Source organism: Armigeres subalbatus, chromosome 2 (assembly GCF_024139115.2).
Source record: "Armigeres subalbatus isolate Guangzhou_Male chromosome 2, GZ_Asu_2, whole genome shotgun sequence".
Lineage (NCBI taxonomy): Eukaryota > Metazoa > Arthropoda > Insecta > Diptera > Culicidae > Armigeres > Armigeres subalbatus.
Genome location: NC_085140.1, coordinates 354,915,678 through 354,939,114, shown reverse-complemented (window position 1 = coordinate 354,939,114; position 23,437 = coordinate 354,915,678). Strand labels below are relative to the sequence as shown.

At 38.7% G+C, this 23,437-nt stretch overlaps 3 protein-coding genes across 3 annotated transcripts in view; 2 read left to right on the top strand and 1 right to left on the bottom strand.

Annotated features, from left to right (window-relative positions):
* The window catches only part of LOC134217101 (U6 snRNA-associated Sm-like protein LSm4), a 28,791-nt gene that overhangs the window by 913 nt on the left and 4,441 nt on the right, over nucleotides 1-23,437 (top strand). Inside the window, exon 3 of the mRNA XM_062695870.1 lies at nucleotides 19,336-19,434. Coding sequence (XP_062551854.1) covers nucleotides 19,336-19,434 — 99 coding nt within the window. The remainder of the gene's footprint in view (nucleotides 1-19,335; nucleotides 19,435-23,437) is intronic.
* LOC134216398 (uncharacterized) lies at nucleotides 5,508-14,810 on the top strand. Its single transcript, XM_062695298.1, has 8 exons — nucleotides 5,508-5,936; nucleotides 5,992-6,192; nucleotides 6,250-6,292; nucleotides 10,976-11,052; nucleotides 11,117-11,247; nucleotides 12,885-13,146; nucleotides 13,473-13,952; nucleotides 14,807-14,810. Exons 1-8 carry the CDS (start codon nucleotides 5,644-5,646, stop codon nucleotides 14,808-14,810), a joined length of 1,491 nt encoding a protein of 496 aa, XP_062551282.1. The 5' UTR covers nucleotides 5,508-5,643.
* On the bottom strand, nucleotides 15,775-17,813 carry LOC134217100 (uncharacterized). The gene is made up of 2 exons (XM_062695869.1): nucleotides 17,013-17,813; nucleotides 15,775-16,869 (listed from the first exon to the last, which is right to left on the bottom strand). Exons 1-2 carry the CDS (start codon nucleotides 17,469-17,471, stop codon nucleotides 15,775-15,777), a joined length of 1,554 nt encoding a protein of 517 aa, XP_062551853.1. The 5' UTR covers nucleotides 17,472-17,813.

The window sequence follows — 23,437 nt, the reverse complement described above, 5'->3', positions numbered from 1 at the left end:
CAAAATCAAATGGGATTGTTTGCAACCACGAACCTGCGTTCGTGTTGGTGAGAAATGTCGGCGAGACCCTAATGGCCCAACCAGCGGAGGCCCAACTAAAAAGTGACCCAAGTATTAAAATCCCAACCAGCGAATCCCGACTGTATTTGATGAAGTTTTTACACTCTGAGCAATTGTTATATTTTGCCATAGGAATGCTAAACACGATGAATATTGCATCAATGCCAGATTTATTTTTTTTTATTACCATAATTTCAATTGAATGAAGAAAATTCAAGTTAAATACTGAAAATTGTTTAAGTTTCAAATGGCATAGGATGCTTACTTTTGCTTAGATTACCGTACAATTTTTAACAATTCCGGATTTTGCAATGGAGTTAATCAGCAATTGATCAATCCTCTTGGGCCCTCCTTAGCCGTGCGGTAAGACGCGCGGCTACAAAGCAAGACCATGCTGAGGGTGGCTGGGTTCGATTCCCGGTGCCGGTCTAGACAATTTTCGGATTGAAAATTGTCTCGACTTCCTTGGGCATACAAGTATCATCGTGTTAGCCTCATGATATACGAATGCAGAAATGGTACCTTGGCTTAGAAACCTCGCAGTTAATAACTGTGGAAGTGCTAATTGAACACTAAGCTGCGAGGCGGCAATGTCCCAGTGGGGGATGTAATGCCAGTGAAGAAGAAGAAGATGATCAATCCTCTAAGGTTTGAAAGTTGTTTAAAGTTTTGTGAGTAATTGTTAACTAAATCGAGCGTATGATCTTTAGCTTTCTAACTAAAACTAATCCTAAAAGATGCATTGAATTACCGATTATCACGCTAGGCTTCTTAAGATTTGATAAAGGCTCAATAAAACATTCAGATTTAGAGGAATGATAACTAAAATTTAAATAAGAAAGAACTTGTTTTGCTTTTCTAAGCTCTTATTATCGCCGCAGCAATATAAACAGTGAAAAGGTCTTAGGCTGTGAACCATTCCACCGATTCGTTTAACTTTTAGTTAAAATTTGACAGTTCGATGGTTATTTCGCCGTGGTTAAAAAATAACCCTGCTCCGGAGCATGGTTAGATTTGACAGTTCAATAGTTAAACTTTGTTCGCGAGAAAATTGGCGCCAAATCCATTTCGTTCCGAATAACTATCAATCTGTCAAAACTCAAATGGGTCGGCTTCGGAGTAAAATTTTAACCACGATGGGAAAATAACCATCGAAGTGTCAAATTTTAACTAAAAGTTAAACGAATCGGTGGAATGGTTCACAGCCTTAGTAGGTCATCGAAGTTAGGTGGCAAATTGTGCAAATTTTCTCAGAGTGTAAATTTGATAATATGTGTTAAATTTGTTCCTATATGTTAATTTATTTAGGGGAACAGACGGCTTTGGCAGGTTTTGTTCTATTATTACCAGGGGGTTTTTGTCGACCGAATTTTATGAAATTTTTCCACAATATTCATTGATATGCAAATAATGTTTGGGCCAAATTTGAGCATAATCAGTCATAAAAACCCCCCCTGCCAATAATAGAACAAAACCTGCCAAAGCCGTCATTACCCCTATTTGTTTACTAAATTTAAAAATAATAGACGGGAAAGTTGTATTAGGAGGTAGATTTTTTTAATAATGTTTCTGAAAAAATGATCACAAGGTTCGGCATTCGAGCTGCAATTAATATTTGTTCTGCGCGACCCACCAACAATCCGCTTGCGACCCCTGGGGTCAGGACCCCTGATTTTGGAAACCATGCACTAAAGTGTAAGCCGGAGAAAAGAGTTTAACTAACTATTTTATTCAATATTTAATATATAAAGGGATTCTAGGTATAATGCAAATCAATAAAGCCTGCGACGAACGAACCAATCAAGATTTTTGGAAATGCTACGAGATTTCTAGATTTTCTATTTCAGGGCTGTGCGTCGATGAATATCAATTGAAATATTTAAGTCTTCCATGGATATCTGGTATTACGAACAATATACGAGCGAAAATAATATTTTTTTTGTTGTATAGAAAAGATGCTAAAAGTTAGCCCCCCCTAGAATTTTTATTAGTTACGCCAATGGTATTATGTGGCAATGTGTGGCTCCATGAACCCCCTTTTGGCACTTCTGGCACTGAGTGGGGCTTTTGGAAATTTATCCCAGGTCTGCGGAAATGTAACTCGGACATGGTACATAATACAGACACTTTCCTAACTATTCATATTATTTAGTCCATTTTTGCTGGAGTAAACTAAATGAGACTCCTCTCTGGGAAGTACACGAGTGAGATTTATTTTGCATCTTAATTTAACTTCAACTGGTAAAATTTCAAGTACCTACCTACATAATTGAGAAATTTAAATTTTAATCTCATCCAATGATTTATCCTCACTGGGAAGACCTAAGACGACTTTGAATAATCGATAAGTTTTGTCGTACGTGCAAAATTGATGCCGCTTCTCAGTCAAATACTGAAGATGTTATTTTTTTTTCTTTTATCCAATTCTATTTGCTAATTATCTAATACATGCATGCATCTTTTAGATGTGGTGTTCCGTATTTTCTTAACACTGCCATCCTTATTTGTTATGATACATTTTCAGTTTAATAATAACATACATTTCAATTGGCTCTGGCAGTAAGGATTTTTCCTCTGGTTGAATTAAACCATGTAGGAATTACAATGTTCTAGGCACGAAGGGGTGTCGGAAAGAGAATTACTTTTGAATATTCACCACCGCTTATGATTGGCACGGCAAATGCTGGGTAAAGCGTACCATTGGTACTTCGCGTACCTGGAGGAATAAAATAGACTCCATTTTGCGGCCCTTAGCCTCTTACCTAGCAACTCCTATCCCTACCTTCTCGTGGCGCTGGCCGGGATACGAACAACTTTAGGGAAGATCGGATAACCAACCCCGGTGGGAACTATGGTTGTATGCTCTCCGGAGGTGCAAATCTGATCGGGAGTCTGTACTCCATGTTAGGGGCGGCTAATCATCGTCCGAGTGCCAGCAAGGGACCCTAAACTAAACTGTGCACAAAATGCTGCATCGTGTCAGCATCGAGAAGGCAGTCCCTTCAACGCCCCTTCAACGCGATTGATTCAAGGGCAACAAACCCGGCAACGAATAAAGGACAACGATTGGAAAGTCGGTTCTTGGAACGTGAGAACTTTGAATGAACCCGCACGTGTTGGGACCCTGGCTGCAGAAGGTCGGCGTGAGTGTGGCAACCATCCAGGAAATATGGTGGCCCAGAACTGGAGAACGTGAATTCCAGGTGGTGTATCCCATAGTGAACACTTCATTCAAGTACCACATCTACTATAGCGACGGTAACAGAGCAGAACTAGGAGTTGGCTTCATGGTGATAGGGAAGCATATGAAGCGTGTTATGCAGTGGAAGCCGATAAGCGACCTCATTTGCGTGTTGAGAATGAAGGGCAAATTCTTCAACTATAGCCTGATCAGAATCTATGCTCCAACGAACGATAAGCCTGATGACGTGAAGGATGAGTTCTATGAGAGCCTTGATACCTACGGAGAATGCCCAACACCGAGAGAGATCACGGTAGAGCTTTTCAAACACGGAAGTGAGCAGCTGCATTCATCAATCCACCATATTATCAAGAAAATATGGGAAGATGAAGAACTGCCTGCCGGCTGGTTGGATGGCCTCGTATGCCCAATCTATAAGAAAGGGCACATACTAGAGTGTGCCAATTACAGAGGGATCACCCTTCTGAACTCGGCGTACAAAATCCTGTCGTGTATCCTGTTTAACAGACTGAGATCGCTTGAGGAGTCCTTCGTCAGTGAATACCAGGTAGGTTTTCGTGAGGGCCGATCAACAACAGATCAGATGTTTAGCCTGCGGATGATCCTTGATAAATTCCGGGAGTACAACTTATAGACTCACCATCTGTTCATTGATTTCAAAGCAGCCTACGATTCAGTGAAAAGAAATGAGCTGTGGCAGATAATGTCCGAACATGGTTTTCCGGCGAAACTGATTAGACTGATACGTGCAACGCTGGATGGCTCGAAATCAAGTATTCGGATTGCAGACGGAGTGTCAACCTCGTTTGTGACCTTAGACGGATTGAAGCAGGGTGATGCACTTTTTATTGTTCAACATTGCACTCGAAGGCGCTATTAGGAGATCTGGCGTGCAAAGGAACGGCAATATCATTACACGGTCGCATATGCTCCTGGGCTTTGCGGACGACAACGACCTTATTGGAATCGATCGCAGAGCAGTAGTGGAGGCTTTTGTCCCACTGAAGAGGGAGACGGCGAGGATAGGCTTAACCATTAACTCTACCAAGACAAAGTACATGGTGGCAGGTAGAGATTGGGGAAGACCTAGTGGTGTTGGTGCAGAGGTAGTGCTTGATGGGGGTGTGTTTGAAGTTGTTGAAGAATTTGTTTACCTTGGAACGCTTGTGACATGACGTTTCCCGTGAAGTGAAAAGACGTATTGCTGCTGCGAATCGGGCCTTTTACGGATTACGTAACCAGCTTAGGTCTCGCAGCACGCAGACGGAAACGAAATTTGCTCTATACAAAACTCTGATTCTACCAGTGGACCTTCATGGACATGAAGCATGGACATTACAAGAAGCGGACCGAAGAGCTTTCAGGGTTTTCGAGCGAAAAGTGCTGCGTACAATACTCTCTAGGGAAACTAGAAAATGGTGTGTGTCGCAGACGCATGAATCATGAGCTGTATCAAGTATACAAAGAAAAAAATATTGTGAATCGTATAAATACGGCAGACTTCAGTGGGCTGGTCACTTAGTGTGAATGTCGGAAGAAAGAATAGCGAAAACAATATTCAACAGAGCCAGATAAGGGTCGGCGACTTCGTAGAAGGCGTTGGAATCGGACCAGGGGACCCTGAACGTTTGGGGAAACTGGATTAACATCGCCCAAGACCGACGATTACGTAGTCATGATCAATAAAGTTCTATAAAAAAATTATGGAATGAAAAAAGCAGATATTGAACCAACTAAGCTCCCACATATTTTTTTATAGACGTGACTTATATAGGTTTAATTTTCTTTCTCAATATTTCAAGACAGGATGAGTATCAAACATCGGCATTAAAAAAATTCCCTCCCCTCGGATATGTGATCTTGATGCGATGGGTGGGCTTACGCCATTAGCAGTTAGTTGGCAACCAAAGACATGCCCTGTCGTGGTGGTATCACATGTTCACATTTCTGGCATTGACGCACTTATTTAACGCATGTGCATGTGACCCAACGGATATCGTGCCTTGGAGCCTTGAATGGTAATGCAGTCAGGCAGAAGACTTTTTCATCAGTGATAATAATGTGAGTTCTCTTCTTTTCGGTAATACTTTTCTGATGCGTTCCCTGTGACGATGAATCGTAGCCACGCTTACATTAAGTTCTCCAAGTGAGATCTTACCAACACTACACTTTTTGTATTCTATTCAATAAAACGAAGAAGGCAAAAGTATGTGTCGGTTGTTTTTGTTTTGACAAGTTTGTTTTTATTTCGGCAGCCGTCTGTTTTCGATCGCGTTCAATTTGAAAAAAATTAAAGTATAAGTATATTTATTTGTTAAGTTTTAAATTTAGTAGTTAAGTTTTAATTCAGTTAAGTTTAAGTGGTTAAGTTTTGCCGTAAAATGCCTTCCAAATGTTCGGTGGCTGGTTGTCATGTGTACGCGAAAGATGCGCAATATAAGTTGTATCGTGTTCCGGTTATCAACCGGCTTACAACAGGAGAAAAACATAAATTTTTGGAGATTCGACGTCTTCGATGGCTTAGGAATTGTGATCTTCCTGACACTTCATCCATGTTACTGGTGTGCGGCCGTCATTTTCTTTCTGGAAAACCATCAGAGTTTCAACAATCTGATAATGTTGACTGGGTTCCTACCCTGCATCTTCCAAGATCAGAACAGGAAAAGATTTTATGGTGAGTAATTATTATTAGGACATGGTGATATATAACAAATGATTTGTATATTTAGTCCGTCAATCGCCACCGACGTCGTTACAAAACAAAAACATGCTGTGGAAAAACTGGTAGTTTCAGCTGATAGTGCCCCAATGCTTAAGCCGGACGATACTACGCGTTCTACATTTGAGTTCCAACCGTTCCAACAAACTGAATGTGATTGGCTACCGACCCCGAATCTGCCGTGTTTTAATTCACCGGAAGCGACTTTATTGTAAGTAATTAAATACTTTAGCACTACATAGTTTCATTAATTATTTTATATTTTCAGTCCTTCATACGACTCCTTTGCTTCGAATGACTTTGTTAATCCAGGGCTGTTACAACAGTCGCGGATTTCGCGATTTTCGCGTTTTTCGCGAATTTCGCGGATTTGTCGCGGATTTGCTCTTCCAGTCGCGAAAATCGCGGTTCCGCTAAATGTTGTCGCGAAAATCGCGGATTTTTATACACTCTCTCTAAAATTCAAAGTTAATGTTTTTTATATGAGTGTATGAGAAGCAAGCAATAATTTGGGATCCGAACACATTTATAACACATATATTTTAGTTATCGAATTGATTATCCAACCGGCATTTGAAAGACCGTCTGTTGACCTAACAAATTGATCATATAGAAATTCTGAATTGCCGGGACGCCGAATTGTGTTTAGAAGTTAGTCTTTGTTCTCAATAATTTTAAAGAGTGGTTCCCATTAATGTCGTTGCGAATATTGTAGATTATTTTTACAATTTGGGGCTTGACATTTTGTCTATTTTTCTCTCCAAGGACAAATTGAACGCATTGAAATTCGCACCTGGGACCGCCGGAAATGAGCTAAGGCATGCTGGTTATCACACGTAAATATGCTGGTTGTTATCAACTCTGTCCACTCGGTTGAGCGATAGAGAGACGCTTCATCTTTCCGACCTTCTGCCTCATCAAGTTCTGCTCCATAGTGACTCCCAGTACTCCTGGATGCCTATTCCAATTATTTGCCATCTAATCCTTAGCACTGTCATAGCTCAATTGACCTTTCATTTCAAACATTGTATCTCTTTTTATAGTCTCAGTCAATTCTTTGATTCGCTTGAGGTCAACTTTCCCGAAGAACCCATATTTTTTAAAAATCGAAACAAAAACTGAAAAGTTGGTTCAAAATCGCGAATTTCAGGCCAAGTTTGTCAACAGCTCTTTTTTTATTTCTTGTTTTGAATTTTAATAACAGTTAGAGGCGTCAAAAAATATGAATTCTTGGGAAGGTTGATCTTGAATGAATTGAAGAATCGATTGAGCGAATACAAATGTTTGACTGGAGAGTCCAATTACCACCGCTTGATTAGATATTTTTTCGATAAGGGGCCGTACACTAATTACGTAAGCATTTTTTCGGGGTTTTTCAACCCCCTCCCCCATGTAGGATTCTTCCTATACAAATTATTTTTTATTTATATGGAGCGTAAGAAAATGGCAGACCCCCCTCCCCCATAAGTGCTTACGTAATTAGTGTACGACCCCTAAAAAGCGTTTCTGCCATTTAGCGGTCCAAAGTTCATCGTTTCTTCGTTCGCTCGTGCCCTAATTTGTCTAAAACTTTTTTTAGAAGCCTGTTCTGCCGTTATACGCATAATTGTCCAATGTATATAGGAAATCCCAGCAAACATGGGACAAATATTCGTATGACGGCAGTGTTAGTTTTATATTTTTAACCAAAGGTACATTGCTCTAAATATAAAGCTGAGGCTTAAGGCATGAGTGGAATCTTTTCAAAATGTCGTTTTTTAAATAACATTTTGCCTCCCACGTGTCAGCCTATTTTATCAGCAATGTCCTGTTACACCTCATAATTTGATATTGTGTTTTTGAAAAAGGTTTCGAAAAATTAGACAAATTTATGCCAATGATATTTTACAACACTGTTTGTGCTTGAGTTCATTACAAAAATTGAGACACCATGGAAAATCACGCTTGGTTGCAAATCCGACGATCCACTGCTCGCATTAGACGATGCAATCCCTCCGACTGGGTACTTGTATGTTCATGAGGAGCAGAATATCGCAAGTCCTATATTTCCCTCTGCGTTTAGACAGGGCAAGTGAACTGAACAAGTTGCTCGAATTTATTGAACGCGAATTGAACGTCTAAACATTTCCGTCCAATTTACTCGAACGAAAAGAGAGTTGACTTTTGTTTGTTTTGACATGTTCAACTTTTGGCAAGTCGATTGAATTCAACTGAGTTGTTCAATTCACTTGCCCTGTCAAAAGGTAGGGTAAGGATTCTAGTCATCTGGGTTTCTAAATAGTTAACACATTTCAAGTTATTGCTCTTCAATATTACCATTAACCAAATTGTGATCTACGTCTGACCAGCAGAGCTGGCATTTCCTCACACACGGATAAAAATAAAAAGCTAAATAACTTAAACTTTAATCTAAAACCATATTCGGTCTATCCACTCATTGCAATGCTTAATTAGACAATAAGTTTCGAATGGTTAACTTAAGTTTAATCATCGGAAATGATTATTCCGTTTTTAATTTGAAGAGGCTTAGAAGTGATTTATTCAAGTAAAGGATCATTCTTTTCAAAACAAAATGAAAAATTTAGACGTTTCAAAAATTAAAAGGCACCATGTTCCAGAATCTCTTTATTGTTAATATTTCCATAAAAATAGCAGAATTACATTACTTCGTGGCTTTGGCGATGGTCCTCTAACTCGGTATGAATATATGGTGGCAGCTGCGAAGCGAAACATCCATAGGCTATAGTTGAAAACTTCTCCTGAAGCACCAGCCTTACCATTTGCTTTGCAACTAGAGATTCTGTACGACCGGTTTTTCGAAGACTTGATCGTCAATATATGCCACTTTATAAATAATAAAGTTCCGGATGACACGGTTTGTCATAATCGTTGTTGTTGATGCCGTAACGGCACCTTAATCGGGACCATGAGCGGCACGTTAATCGGGTCCATGAGCGGCACCTGAATCGGGACCATGGTAAGAGTAATCCTCGGGGTAAACTGGAAAAGTACATCAGTAATTTTAGAAGCTCCAGCGGAAATAAACAACTTACCTGTGCCAGCTCAGTGCGGTTCATATTTGGAGAAAAAAGAGGGAAAACTGTATGAGGCCACGTCGTCCGTTTCTTGCCAAGTGTATGTCGCCTTGGGTCAAGTTTTGTGTTAAATACATTGAATACAACTTTTTCACGCTATTTAATAAGCGTATCACGACCCAGTGCGGGTAATTAAACGTGCCGGCTGCCATCTTAAAAACTTAAGAAAACTAGAAACTTTTTCAAGTCACAAGAGTAGATATTATTATTAGAAATGCAATTGTAAGATTAAATTCCAAAAAGCATTCCGAAAGCTTAATTCTTAAGCGATGGAAAGATTAAAATTCGTTAAAGTATAAAAAGGAATAAATAATAAGTTATTTAGCTTTTTCGTTTTATCCGTGCACACTGTGCACAATGAGGAGATTTCAATACACACCACAGAGAGTGACGCTGATCGAAGACGAAGAGTGAGAGAATTATTCTGGTGAGAGTTGGGCCAACACAAAGTTGTGCCACTTGGTGCAATATTCTTTAAAATGATATTGTTTTCCATGATGCTCGCAGAAATACTTTGGAACACAAACATATTTCGGCGGGGTTTCAATGAAGTTTGGCGCTCCATGCTAAAAAGTATAACATTGGCAAATAAGGGTTGCACAAAGAAGAAGAAGCCAAAATATGATATTCGAAAGGAATGGCACGGGAAAGCAAACGGTGAAATTTTGAAAACGCTTCTCAATAATTGTAGAAGCAATTAAGATAAAAGCGTTTAGGGGTCGTTCACCTAAGGTGACGTTCAAATAATAAGGGTGAATCAATATTTCGACGGCAAACACACAAAAACCCGTTATCAGAGCAGGAGTATTTTGGGCATAATGCATCAAGAAAAAATATAGCACTGAAATGAAATAATGGGACTTTATATAAGTTCCATGTTTTCTGTTTTTGTTTCGATTTCATTACCTGAGATTACCTGACGGAAATTGTATTTAGAAATTGTCAGTAACACATTTTAATGCGACGTAAAGTGGCGTAAAAATGATGGCAATACAAAGGCTTCTGAATAGTTTTGCCCACAGATATCCCAAAAGCAAGCAAAAGCAAAAACATCTTATTACGCATGAAAAGTATTGACAGCTTCGTTAAACTTTAGCAATGTTTACTTTCTATCTGTTCGATTCATCGTTATATCAAAACTCATTGAGGAACACGGTGTGTTTATTTCGTCATTTATCCTCAACTCTTCGTGTCTGACAAATGCATACGCTGCAGAGTAAAAACACAAAGAGGCCTCGCTGCGTCGAGGAAGAGAAAAAATGTGCGATAATCGAAACACACTCTCTCCGGTCTTTTTGAGGAGTTCAAAAGACACGCACATTTCGACTACTCTGAGGAGTATGCCAGCCCTGCTGACCAGCGCCATCTAAACAACCTACTTAGAACCTCGTATTGATGTTAGTTCGAGTGTGTAGAATACAAACTGGCGGCTTTCCTCTTTGGTTCCACCATGAGTTCGGAGTCGTCAACTGTTCTTATCACTCTATATCCAAATTCATGCTACTGAAGGCCTCGAAACCCTTGAATTGACTGTGAAATAGCCATCAACTATCTTGGCTGCATTTGAAAGTCAGTTCTGCTTGAACGTATAACGTTTTACGAGTTTTTCTTTTGATAAAATAATGTATCTTGGTATGAAACGTAATGTACTTTATTTTCAGTGAAATTTAAATCTGTGAACTTTGACATCAAAACTCTATGAAGTGAGAAAGCCTGGATGCTATTGATCAAAGCTTTGATAGATTAAAAGCAACAGTATTGAAATTTTGCATTGAAATGTGTTTTTACGTGATAATTCGCTTATTTTTGTTTGTCGCGGTTTTGTTTTTTTAGTCATTTTGTTAGTCACGGATTTCGCGGATTGGAATTTGGTCAGTTTGTAACAGCCCTGTTAATCCACAACTTGATCCACAGAAAGTTTCGACACTGCAGCACATGAGATCTGCCAGCAGCAATTGGAAAGACGAGATTTTGTGGTAAGCAGTAGCTGCATAAATATAGCGAGTATACTTATTATTTACACATTTTGAATGTTTTTAGCGTTTCAAACGACCCCTCCGTTTCGACATGTTCTACTACCAACCAAACGGACCAGACCTTGGACCAGACACAGGATAAAAGTACAAATGATTCCATGGATACATTTGGACTTACCTTGCTATCGCTCTGTGTAGAGTTTCCATCCCGGGACATCCCGGGACAAAAAATCCCGGGATTTAGGAAAATTCGGGATTTCCCGATTCCCGGGATATTATTTTTGAAATCCCGAAAATCCCGGGATACCCGGGACAAAAAATTGTGTTTCATTTCCGGTTCGCAAAAACAGTGTTATTTTTCTTCTTACAAAAGTTATTTATTTTGAATGCGAAACCCAACTTAGGTGATAAACTCATATCATATTTTTATACCTCTCATGAGACATGATTTTTTACAAGTTCGTCTATTTGGTAGAATCAGGCATGTATACGGAGCCAAGGTTCTTTGTGATGCACAATCGATATCATTTTATTAATAAATTAGTAAGAGAGGAACAGATATGAAAATATCAGAGTTTAATAGAACACCTACACAGAAAATATTAGATTCCCCTATACCACTCAATGGAGGGCTACTGACTGATACTTTTTCCAGCAGCTACAACTCTCTATTAATTAAACGACAAGTATCTACAGTACAAGATCAGCTACATCTATTTGGCGCCTGCTTCCTACCCATCTCCCGTCTACAGCAAGGTTGTGTACACTAGCTGATATTCGCCTTGCTATTCTCCTCGCGCCGCCCAACATTGAGTCAGTCTTCCTGAGCTTCTTGCTTTCAAAACAATGTTTGGTCCAATTCATGTCCTTCCAATCGACGTTCGTACCACAAACTTTCCAGCACATGTGCAAGTACAAGTGTTTCGACCCCGATGCTCTGCCTAATTTTTTTGGTTCTTGCTGCTGACCAGCTCTTGACCAAAGCTTCGCTTGGACTCCTACTGACCAACCAGCAAGCTACCGAAAGGTCGAACCTCCCACTAAATTCTGTACGGCGCTACTCATGACTTTCGCAGCCAATGCATGATAGCCCTCCTTAGCGGCAAAACGCGCGGCTACAAAGCAAGACCATGCTGAGGGTGGCTGGGTTCGATTCCCGGTGTCGGTCTAGGCAATTTTCGGATTGGAAATTGTCTCGACTTCCCTGAGCATAAAATTATCATAGTGTAGGCCTCATGATATATGAATGCAAAAAAAAATGGTAGCTTGGCTTAGAAACCTCGCAGTTAATAACTGTGGAAGTGCTTAATGAACACTAAGCTGCGAGGCGGCTCTGTTACAGTGTGGGGATGTAATGCCAATAAGAAGATGGAGCATGATCCTAGTATGCCACGAGACTTATGCGCCCGATCCATGGATCCCGGACTGCGATTACTGTAGATAATCTATCGACACTAAGTTTAAGATCCGAAATCTTCCTGGACCATAATCTGTTTCAGAATTGTTAACCGATAAATTATCGTCGTTAATTTAACACCAACTTCGCTAACGGTTGTACGATGATGTTTCGTTGACGATAAAGTAAGCGTTGATTTAGCGTAATCGTTATCGAGTACTCGTTTATTTAATATATCAATTTGTACTCTGTATTATCTGGCCTTTCTAAAATATGAACTTTACCCCTGAACATGGAATAAAATCGTTTTTAAATCAAAAATTAAGTTTTCTAAGGAAACATTGAAAAATCCCGGGATTTCCTGGGATATACGAACAAGTTCATCCCGAATCCCGGGACAACAAAAATGGCCGGGAAATGGAAACTCTACTCTGTGCGTTGGGTGAAGCTGTGGAAAATTCATCAAGCTATAGTGTTGAAGCTTATGCGAGTACCAGCGGATCAAATTTGTCTGTGGATAAAGTAGCACAAAGCATTGCAGCTCCACTTTGTACCTCTAGCAAAGAGGTAGCTACTGACGACAAATTTATAACAGATTGGTCGGATATTGTTGGACCTTCAATAAAAAAATCAATATTCGAAACACACGTATCACATGTTTTAAATTCAAGCTTAGTTGACAACGATGATGTTCAGCGGTAAGCATGTTTAAAAGTGAGTGTCTATAAATTATGTCACAAAATTATATAAAAACGAATAAATCTTACAAGCAGTATTAATAACTTTTCTCGGAAGATAGATAGATCGATAGGTCTCTGGTCTAATATCATGATGTAATTCAAGACTTCTATCTCCCTCGTAATAATTTCAAATTATTTGCATAAACCATCCCTATCCCTACAGATTTTTGAAAGTAGATTGGGCATATTTTATTTTAGGAATAGCAACACTGCGTGACTTAATTAATAGATATATTCGTATTTTGGTTTTATTATCAACTTTCTGAACTAGTTGCTTATTTCAGGGCAGAAGAAAATAATATTCATAACGAAGATATCACTGATGTCGCAAGTGACCTCCCCTTTCAACACTATTTTAAATCAAATAACTGCACACAAACCGAAAGTTGCGCTGAGAATGAAATTCGAAACCTACAGCAGAAATTGGAATATTACAAGAAATTGTCTGAAAAAGTGCCAATTCTAAAAGAAAAGTTGACAATAGCTCAGAATCGCTCCAGGCTGTCTGTGTCAAGTCTTGAGCACGATGACAAAAAATGTAAATACTTCACAGGCATTTTTAACGGACGAGCTCTAAGGCACATATTCAATGCCTTGATTGATGACATTCCGGAATCGCAGGAGCTTTCTAAGGAGCAGATATTAGTGCTGGCACTCCGTAAGCTGCGGCTGAATGAACCTTTCTGCAGCCTGGGCTATTTGTATGATCTTAGCCAGACAACTATTGCTGAATATTTTTATGAAACAATAAATGCTATATACCCGTTAAATATCTTGGCTGTGCATATGCACAGCATATGTTTCGAAATGGACAAATTGATATGAAATTTGCGAAAAAGAATCCACGTGTCTTGGAGGGACTCGAACCCTCAACCTCCTACTCTCTAGATAGGCGTGATAACCCCTACACAACAAGACCACTTAAAGGTCACGTTTGCGGAAAAGCCATCAGAATCCGAGTACCAACCTCCACCGCGGTTAGCTCTCTTTTTGCAAATTGAATATCTTTCGGATGCTTGATTTGTCCAATCTCCACATGCGCTTTACTATTGTATATCCACAGCCAAGCGAGTGCACATTGTTTATTAAACGAGAGGATCGCACTCCATGCCCCCCAGTAACTGTCTGGGCGGGACGGTATAGAATGCGAATTCAATCGCACTCTGCTGTGCCAAAGGCTTGCTTGGCTAAAGCATTTGATGAGTTTGATTGAGACAGTTTCTGGGGGGCATGGAGTGCGATCCTCTCGTTTAATAAACAATGTGCACTCGCTTGGCTGTGGGTATATAATAGTAATAGGGTATCTGTTCCCATATTAATAACAGCCCGTATATTAATCTCAACCGTCGATAAACCAAATAAAAAATCAATTTGATAACAATTTCTCACATCGTATGTACACAATAATGAATAGACCACCTTCTCCAATATTTGGAATATTATTTAAAATTCCGTTTAAGTAATGTTTTAGTTCACAAGACTCAAATTATTAAAAACAAAATTATAAAACACATTCATTTTCATTTTCCTACCTCTGAACTGTTGATTTGATGCTCTGCTCGATTGCTACTAGCAGATTCATCTCATTTCACGCCGTTGTTTTCCACTCAATTTCCAGCTAAAATGAATGAATCCTTTCAAAATAAACTTCACAACACATAGAGCACATCACAATTTCACTATAAATATAATCATACTTGAAAAACTAACGCGATTTCCTATAGTTTGATATAGGTTTATTTCGAACAACGTCTAAATTATTCTTGTCCGTATTCCAAACTATTTACATGGCTTGCAGCATCGGCAAGGGTTGCCGACCTAGATTTTTATTTCAAAAATGCTTAAATGAATTTTTACTGTGAAATTCAACTCTTATGTTTGTAAAACAAGGTATATCGAAGAGATAAGCTATGATAAATATAAAATTAAACTGATAAGTTGGAAAACTACAACGAAAACTGGAATTTTGTAATTATGTTTCAACTCAAATACAAAACATTGAAGAATTCGGCATCACTGCAATCATATCGTTACGTATACACACAAGTAATAGTGTGCGTATTTTATGTTGGAAACAGTATTATTGATATAGGTGCAGGCATAGGATTAACTTTTTTTGAATGTTATTGAAATAGGTGCATGGCAGTGATAATGTTTTTTAGCTAAATACTTCTAAATTGAGATAACAATTTCATTTTTGAAGTTACCAAATTGTTATCAATTAAAAATGACGTGAGCCGAGCATAATTATTCTCATGTTTCTTGATTATTGGGTGAGAAATAAATGCATTTCATATGCGCATTGGCTTATTGTTATTGATATAGGAACAGATACCCTATATAAATATTGACAGTCACATCGGCATTGGTTAATGTATGCCCTAGTGTTGTAAGTTCCTAACTCGGTTCTTAATGATTAATGCCTCGTTTCAAAAATTACTTTAGGACACATACCCATTACATTGTATTCTTGATTAATATGAGAATAAAATATTATATAAAACAAAAAAAACAAGATTTAATTAAATTTCAATTTATTCGATATTCAAAAATTGTAATACCATCACGACGATCAATTATCATACTTTACACTTGTTGCTCTGTAAACCATTTAGCCAGTAATTCTGGAACAATGACATTCTTGTGAAACAAAGTTGCTTTTTCTTTGAAATAATTCCAATAGCCATCATTCCTTTTTACTTCAAATACCAAAGTTTGTTTAGGTGCCCACACGTAAAAATAGCCGAAGGCAGCATTGGCTACGTGGACTTGCATGAGTGCCTGAAGGTAATACTTGTGATGTATATTTAATATAACACATCCTTCCGAATTTTTGGAAATAAACGGATCTTTGAGATTCAACAAAGTATTTATTATATCTTCATCCTGCCTGGCTGTGTACGGACACTTCACTTCTACCGTAATGACTCCATGGCAATCGCACCTGAAAATTGCATCTGGAGATGCAGCTAAATGAGAGTCACTTTTAGAGATAATTAAACCGGACTGGTTCATTGTGACGTTCCGATGGATATCCTTAATAGCTTTGAATAATTGATCGACCGCTTGTTGCTCATGTTTTTCGCCATACCGTACGGAAGGCGTGGAAAAGCTGTTCTGTTCAGGATAGCAAATTTTTTTTATGAGTGATATTGAAGGTTTAGTAGGCGATGTACAACACACTTCTTTTAGAACAGATGCTGTAATGCGTCCGACGCGGAGAGCCATCCACCATTTACTTTTCTTTTGCAGCCGTGTGTACTGTTCAACTAGTTCGATGGTTTCTGAATCGCGCGGCAGTTGTTCGAATTTACTTACAGCAAGAATTCTCAGATCGCTCAACGATATTCCACTCAATGTAGCATCGAGTAACTTTCGCAAATTGAACAATTCGAAAGCCTGTGTAAGGCGTTTGTCTGTATCGCAAGACAAACACTCAAATCCTATTTGAGGATCTCCACAGAACACAGACATAGCTGCAACGTTTAATCCATCAATTTTAAAATTGTTCAATAAATCTCGACTCCGCTCTTCTTTTGAATGAATTCCAGAATCCTTGTTCCGTAAGTATTTCCGAATGACTTTTCTACCCAAATCGATAGCACTGATTGGCTTGTAAAGATCATTCGTAATTGAAGCTGGTGGTTTTTTCCAATATGCTGGGAGATCGGTGACCGACATCTGTAAACGATAAAGCTATATATAACATATTTCTATTACCTTGACTTTTTATTCCCGATTTTGCAATGCGCTTTTCGATGAAATAAACAAACCGAATACATTCAACGCAAAATATATGTCTTTCGTAAATATAAACTACTAACCTTCTTCTCAAGCACGGCTGTCCGGACACCATCCAGAGCAAATAAAGTGGCTCCTACATGGCTACATGCCTCAAGTAATCCAATGGCACAGTTGCAGTGGGCTGCCAGAATCGTGCCGTCTTCTTGTATTAAAATCCACGGTTCAAGAGGTTTTTCATTCAACGCGAATGAGTGATGTACTTTGCCGTGAACAACGTGAATCTCTTTCACCTTCCCTCCAGCAAGGTTTTTAACCCATCCGTTTTTAAAATATAATATGGCGTCCATCGCCTTGGAACAGTCCTTCGGGTTCCCTGTAAAGGATTCAGATCCCAGAAATTGGTAAACTTTTGGGAACGTCACATTCAGAGAAATGCCTGTTTGTGATGTGCTCACGGCGTATGGATCGATTCCGTGGCACAATATTTTCTTGAAATTATAACGGGAAATTGCATCTGTGGAATCCTGAAATAAAACCATTATCAAAATTTTGAAAATTGAATTCGATAAATTCAATGAATATTTTTACATACCATTAGAAAGAAAGGTGTTGTTTATTGCTGTATATTTTTGTTTTGACAATTCTAACAGTAAACAAAAAAAACTGACAGTTCTAACAGGAAATAAAAAAAAACTATATCACCAACACAAATAAATCACACTAATACAAATCCGCTTGGAGAAGTGAATTTAGCTAGCTAGGAATTTATTGATAAACAATGTATTCAAGACATTCGTAGGGAATTGACTGCTAGATTCGCTGGGTAGAAGTTTTTTTTTCCTAAAACTAGGAACGTGGTGCCAGTCTTATTTTGTTATGTCACACTTCGAAGAGCCATAATAAAAAATACCACTCATTATATTGATGGTATATGAACAATCTTATGACGGCTTCATTCTCGATAATGTTTACTAATAGCTAGGGAATAGGCGTGATGAAGCTTTATTTTGCCACCGAAAAGTAAATCCTATAGCTGACTCATAACTAATCATATATCATTATAATAGCAGTTAGTTTGGAAACGATTAAGCTACTTGTTAGAACATAATAATAGTCTCAGACTGCCTTGACAAAGGAATGACAATAAAATAGACTAAATAAACGAACAGTTTCCACTTTTTACAAGACATAACTTAGGTACATTGAGTTTGATAGTATTGACACAGAACAAAAACCATGAAGAACCAATAGCTTAGGCAAACAAAGTAATTTAACGAGCGCATATTTCATACCATAAAGATAAGAATAACATCGTACAGATCAATCTATATGATAAAGAATGAGATAATGGGAGAAAATTTCTATTAAAGTTGTAAATATAATGTCTTTTGAGTCAGTTCAACAGTGTCTTAATGGACGACATGATCCTTGTACGGCTGGAAAACTACTTCAAAAGTTATAAACTTGTCGTTTTTATAAATCTTGGATTGAATACTTTCTTATATTTGAAAAAAATCCGACTCAGTTTCTACGATGATTCATCGAACATCGGCATTGAAAGAATTTATTTTGAATTCTAATTCCTTCGGTTTGAGATGTGACAATAGACATTTGAATGTGATTGATTTAATACACACGGGCTTTGAGCCTCCGATTCCTCCCTCTGATGCAACAAACCTAAAAAAATTTTCTGTTTAAATCCGCTAATATGATAAATTTTATTGTAAATTCCTCCAACCGGGAATCTGATAATTGATTTTCAATGGACACCTTGTAAACGGTAAACGCATGGTTGCACAATTACCCTAGTGGATTGAACGAAAATCTTACTGGTAAGTGGAAATAACCACAAATCGTTGACTTTCAAGGGATTTCATTCAATCTTTTCGTAACAACTCAGTAATTATGAATAACTAATATTGAATCGTAATAACAAATCGCTCAGAAAAGTGATCCAAATGATTTTAGGAATGATTCTGTGTGTTGGACCATTTTGCCCCACAATGGTAATTTTACACATTTCTCATTTATTACTTTACTGTTTATGTTCTTTTAAATAATAATCATTACTCTGCTGAACGAATCTAGAACCGTAGTTTACTTTAGGTGTTGCTACTTGTTATTAAACTTCAAATGACCCAAATCAGGTTCGTCACTTCCATTGCCTTCAAGTCGCCGAGTCTCTCCATTTCCGTTTGATACAATCACGTCAAGTTTTGCGTCACCTCCTTTCGGTGGTGCTTTGGTGATGTATAGGAGTAGATTTATTCAGTGCCCACATCCGCTCCATCTCAATGCATATTAACGAGCAGAAACTGCAACTAATTGACGGCTTTTTTTTCTCATCTTCTTCTCGGTCGCCACTGTCGTTAACAACAAATCGTGCCCTCCCTCGCATCGCAGTTGGTGGAGCTCAAAAATGGCGAGACCTACAACGGCCACTTGGTAAGCTGCGACACCTGGATGAACATCAATCTTCGTGAGGTCATCTGCACATCAAAGGTGAGAAAAGAATAATCGATTGTTGTCCATGCGCGGATGTGTGTAAAATGGATGTTTTTTTCTCTTTTGGGCGGGCGGACCATGTATGGAACTGGGAAACTGCTTGCTCGTAGAGCGGCTCGTTCCAGGCTAAATTGATAGCAATGTTTAGTTTTTTTTCCCCAAAGCTACAAATAGGAAAACACAATTCTTTGTTATTTATTTTTCTGTTTTTCAATTCCACCTTCACTTAAATTACCTCTACTTACTTTTTAAAATTCTGCAGCAAATATTTATAACAGTAGAGACAGGCCGGCAATATTCGTACCATGATACAATTATATTAACCTTAGTAAGATGTTGGGGTCAATATGACCCAAAACGAAACTTCAAAGTAGAATAACTTTTTACCTGATAATCCGATCGTTCTGAAATTTCTTGACTTTAAATTTTGTGGAAATGAAGCATCTGACATGAAAAAAGTATTTTAAGGTGCAACAGGATCTACCCCACAAAAAAAAAGTTACGAATAAGATGTTAGGGTCATGTGTAAAATGTAAATGCTTATAGTCAAATTACAAGTGAATTACAAAGTTTACATATCGTTCGAAAGATAAACTCATCAATTTTGTGGCTTTGTGGTGATATGCTGGTTCTGGAGACAATGGCCACCGGAAACGACTTCCACGAGGACCTTGTCGGTCATATAAGGGAGCATAAAATCGCTCCATATATGCCATTCGATCGTTAATTCTTCATATATTATCTTAAAACGGTAATGTATGGTCCATGAGAGGGCTTCCGATGAAAGTGGCCAATCCTGGTACATGCAAGGTGCCCCGGGGAACCCGCAGGACGGGACATTTCCGTTTTAGCACCAAAATATACCGTGCGGCGCACAGAAGAGTAACTAGAACAAATTCGTGGACAAAACCCAAAAAAAAAAGTTCAACATTTTTACATTCTTATATTTTTTTTAGATACTTAAAAACATTCTGCATACTATGGCTATTTCAGAAATGACCCAAAATTTTGTAAAACAAATATAATTAGGGCTCAAAAATGAGGTATTGGATTGGATTTTATCTACTTTATTTGTGGAGTATTTGGGAAATCTGATTTTTACACAACATAAATGTTATCAACCAGCTATTATTAGTACACAATGAGTAGATTATAGTTGTATGTCTCCATTTTGTTCATGTTTATGATCAAATTATAAATTTTATGTTTCAGGTGATGACCACTTGAAAATCACTATTTTTTCTATTTTTTTATGTTTTTCTTTAGAGGAAAAGGTAATCTATACGGCAAGATCCGGCAAAGATAAATCACTTGGGTGTAACTTCAAGATATGGACTAAGCATTCCACGTGAAAACTCGTCCGCAAACGTCCGCAAATTAGATTCTGAGCTATTTGAATAAAATGCGATTTTTCATCATTTTAAAACAAAATTTTAACATTTGTTCATAAATTACCACATATAACGAATCCAGGAAAAAAAATGTAAAAAGCATGCTATTTCGCATGCATTTTGTCAAGACACAAATAGAATAATGGGTCTCCCATGAGTTGCGTTGATATCTTTTTGCGAACCTTATATTGAAATCGCTTATCAAAAATTCTGCATTGTAGAGAAATCTGTTATTACCTAGATTTAGGATGAACCCGTTTGCATTAGAGTGATCATAATTTATGAACGGTGCCTTATTATGATACTTTCGTCATGGCTAGCTATGATATCTTGTTGGCTTCGATTCGGACATGGTAATCGTTGTTGTTTCAAGTCAAGGTATATAGAATACAGATGATTTATATTTCTAACTACAGGCTTCACCTTTTCAGACCCTAATTTTTAAGGTTAAGATTTAAGTTAAAGAGAAAAGAGTGTTCAAACATAAAACAGTGTTTACTTTTGTGCATGCGAATTTATACAACCATTTTTCTTTTGGGATCTTGGGCATGGGTTAAAATAAATTAGATGTTTTTTTCCTATGTAAATGTTAGAAAATCCATTTAAGAATAAAGCTTCAACTACGGGTTTTTTGCTATTTTATGGATTATAGCCATTTTAGAATCGTTTGCGTAGCGAAAGCAAGAGATTTTACATAAATCGCGAGGTTTTATTTGAAAACATATGTGTTTTGACATTTTTATCTGGTTTTACACTGTTAGGTGGATAGATTTATCCAAAAAATCGCATTTTCCTGCATAATTGGCAATTATTACTTCGTCCTAGAAATATCATGCCCAAATAACCGCAAAAAATAGTTTTGGCCAAGAATTGGCTTATTTACTCCTATGTGCGGCGGCTCTGTCGTCATGATTTTCCACAAAATAGATGATAATGCGCTTGAAATCGATAAGTGACCACATTGGCCACTCCTGGTACATACAAGGTGCCCTGGGGAACCCGCAGGAGGGCACATTTCCGTTTTAGCACCAAAATATGCCGTGCGGCGGCTCTTTTGTCATGATTTTCCACCAAACAGATGGTTATGCGCTTGAAATCGATAAGTGACCACATTGGCCACTCCTGGTACATGAAAGGTGCCCCCGGAGAATCCGCAGGAGGGGACATTTCCGTTTTAGCACCAAAATATACCGTGCGGCGGCTCTTTCGTCATGATTTTCCACAAAATAGATGATAATGGGCTTGAAATCGATAAAAGACCAAATTGGCCACTCCTGGTACATGCAAGGTGCCCTCGGGGAACCCGCAGGAGGGTACATTTCCGTTTTAGCACCAAAATATGCCGTGCGGCGGCTCTTTTGTCATGATTTTCCACCAAACAGATGGTTATGCGCTTGAAATCGATAAGTGACCACATTGGCCACTCCTGGTACATGCAAGGTGCTCCCGGGGAATCCGCAGGAGGGGACATTTCCGTTTTAGCACCAAAATATACCGTGCGGCGGCTCTGTCGTCATGATTTTCAACAAAATAGATGATAATGCGCTTGAAATCGATAAAAGACCACATTGGCCACTCCTGGTACATGCAAGGTGCCCCCGGGGAACCCGCAGGAGGGGACATTTCCGTTTTAGCACCAAGATATACCGTGCGGCGGCTCTTTTGTCATGATTTTCCACCAAACAGATGGTTATGCGCTTGAAATCGATAAGTGACCACATTGGCCACTCCTGGTACATACAAGGTGCCCCCGGGGAATCCGCAGGAGAGGAAATTTCCGTTTTAGCACCAAAATATACCGTGCGGCGGCTCTGTCGTCATGATTTTCCACAAAATAAATAAAAGACCACATTGGCCACACAAGGTGCCCCGGGGAACCCGCAGAAGGGGACATTTCCGTTTTAGCACCAAAATATGCCGTGCGGCGGCTCTTTTGTCATGATTTTCCACCAAACAGATAGTTATGCGCTTGAAATCGCTAAATGACCACATTGGCCACTCCTGGTACATGCAAGGTGCCCCCGGAGAACCCGTATGAGAGGACATTTCCGTTTTAGCACGAAAATATGCCGTGCGGCGTCTCTTTCGTCATGATTTTCCACAAAATAGATGATTATGCGCTTGAAATCGATAAGTGACCACATTGGCAACGCCTGGAACCTATGAGGGGCCCCCAGGGAACCCGTAGAAGGGGACATTTCCATTTTTACACCAATATAAGCCGTGCGGCGGCTCTTTTGGTGTTTTCTCATCAAACAGATGGACGTTCACTCGAAATCGATAAGTGACCACATTGGCTGCATTGGAAACCTATGAGGCTTCCTCGGAGAACACGTAGAAGATGACATTTCCATTTTTACACCAACATATGTCATGCGGCGGCTCTTTCGTCATGATTTTCCTCCAAATAGGTGCCCTCGAAATCGATTATTGACATATTGTCCACCCTTAGAACCTATGAGGTGCCCCCGGGAGCCCGTAGAAGAGTACATTTCCATTTTAACACCAAAATATGCTGTGCGGTGGCTCTTTCTTTGTTATTTTCTACCAAACAGATGGTCATGTGCTTTGAGTTGATTAGTGATATTGTCTACTCTTGGAATCTTTGA

Bases quoted from the DNA above. Each gene is read 5' to 3' on its own strand.
- LOC134216398 (XM_062695298.1), top strand. From the start codon at position 5,644: ATGCCTTCCAAATGTTCGGTGGCTGGTTGTCATGTGTACGCGAAAGAT. The intron at 5,937-5,991 runs GTGAGTAATTAT...TTGTATATTTAG, and splicing joins GAACAGGAAAAGATTTTATG to TCCGTCAATCGCCACCGACG. The intron at 6,193-6,249 runs GTAAGTAATTAA...TTATATTTTCAG, and splicing joins TCACCGGAAGCGACTTTATT to TCCTTCATACGACTCCTTTG.
- LOC134217100 (XM_062695869.1), bottom strand. From the start codon at position 17,471: ATGGTTTTATTTCAGGATTCCACAGATGCAATTTCCCGTTATAATTTC. The intron at 16,870-17,012 runs GTTAGTAGTTTA...TATCGTTTACAG, and splicing joins CAGCCGTGCTTGAGAAGAAG to ATGTCGGTCACCGATCTCCC.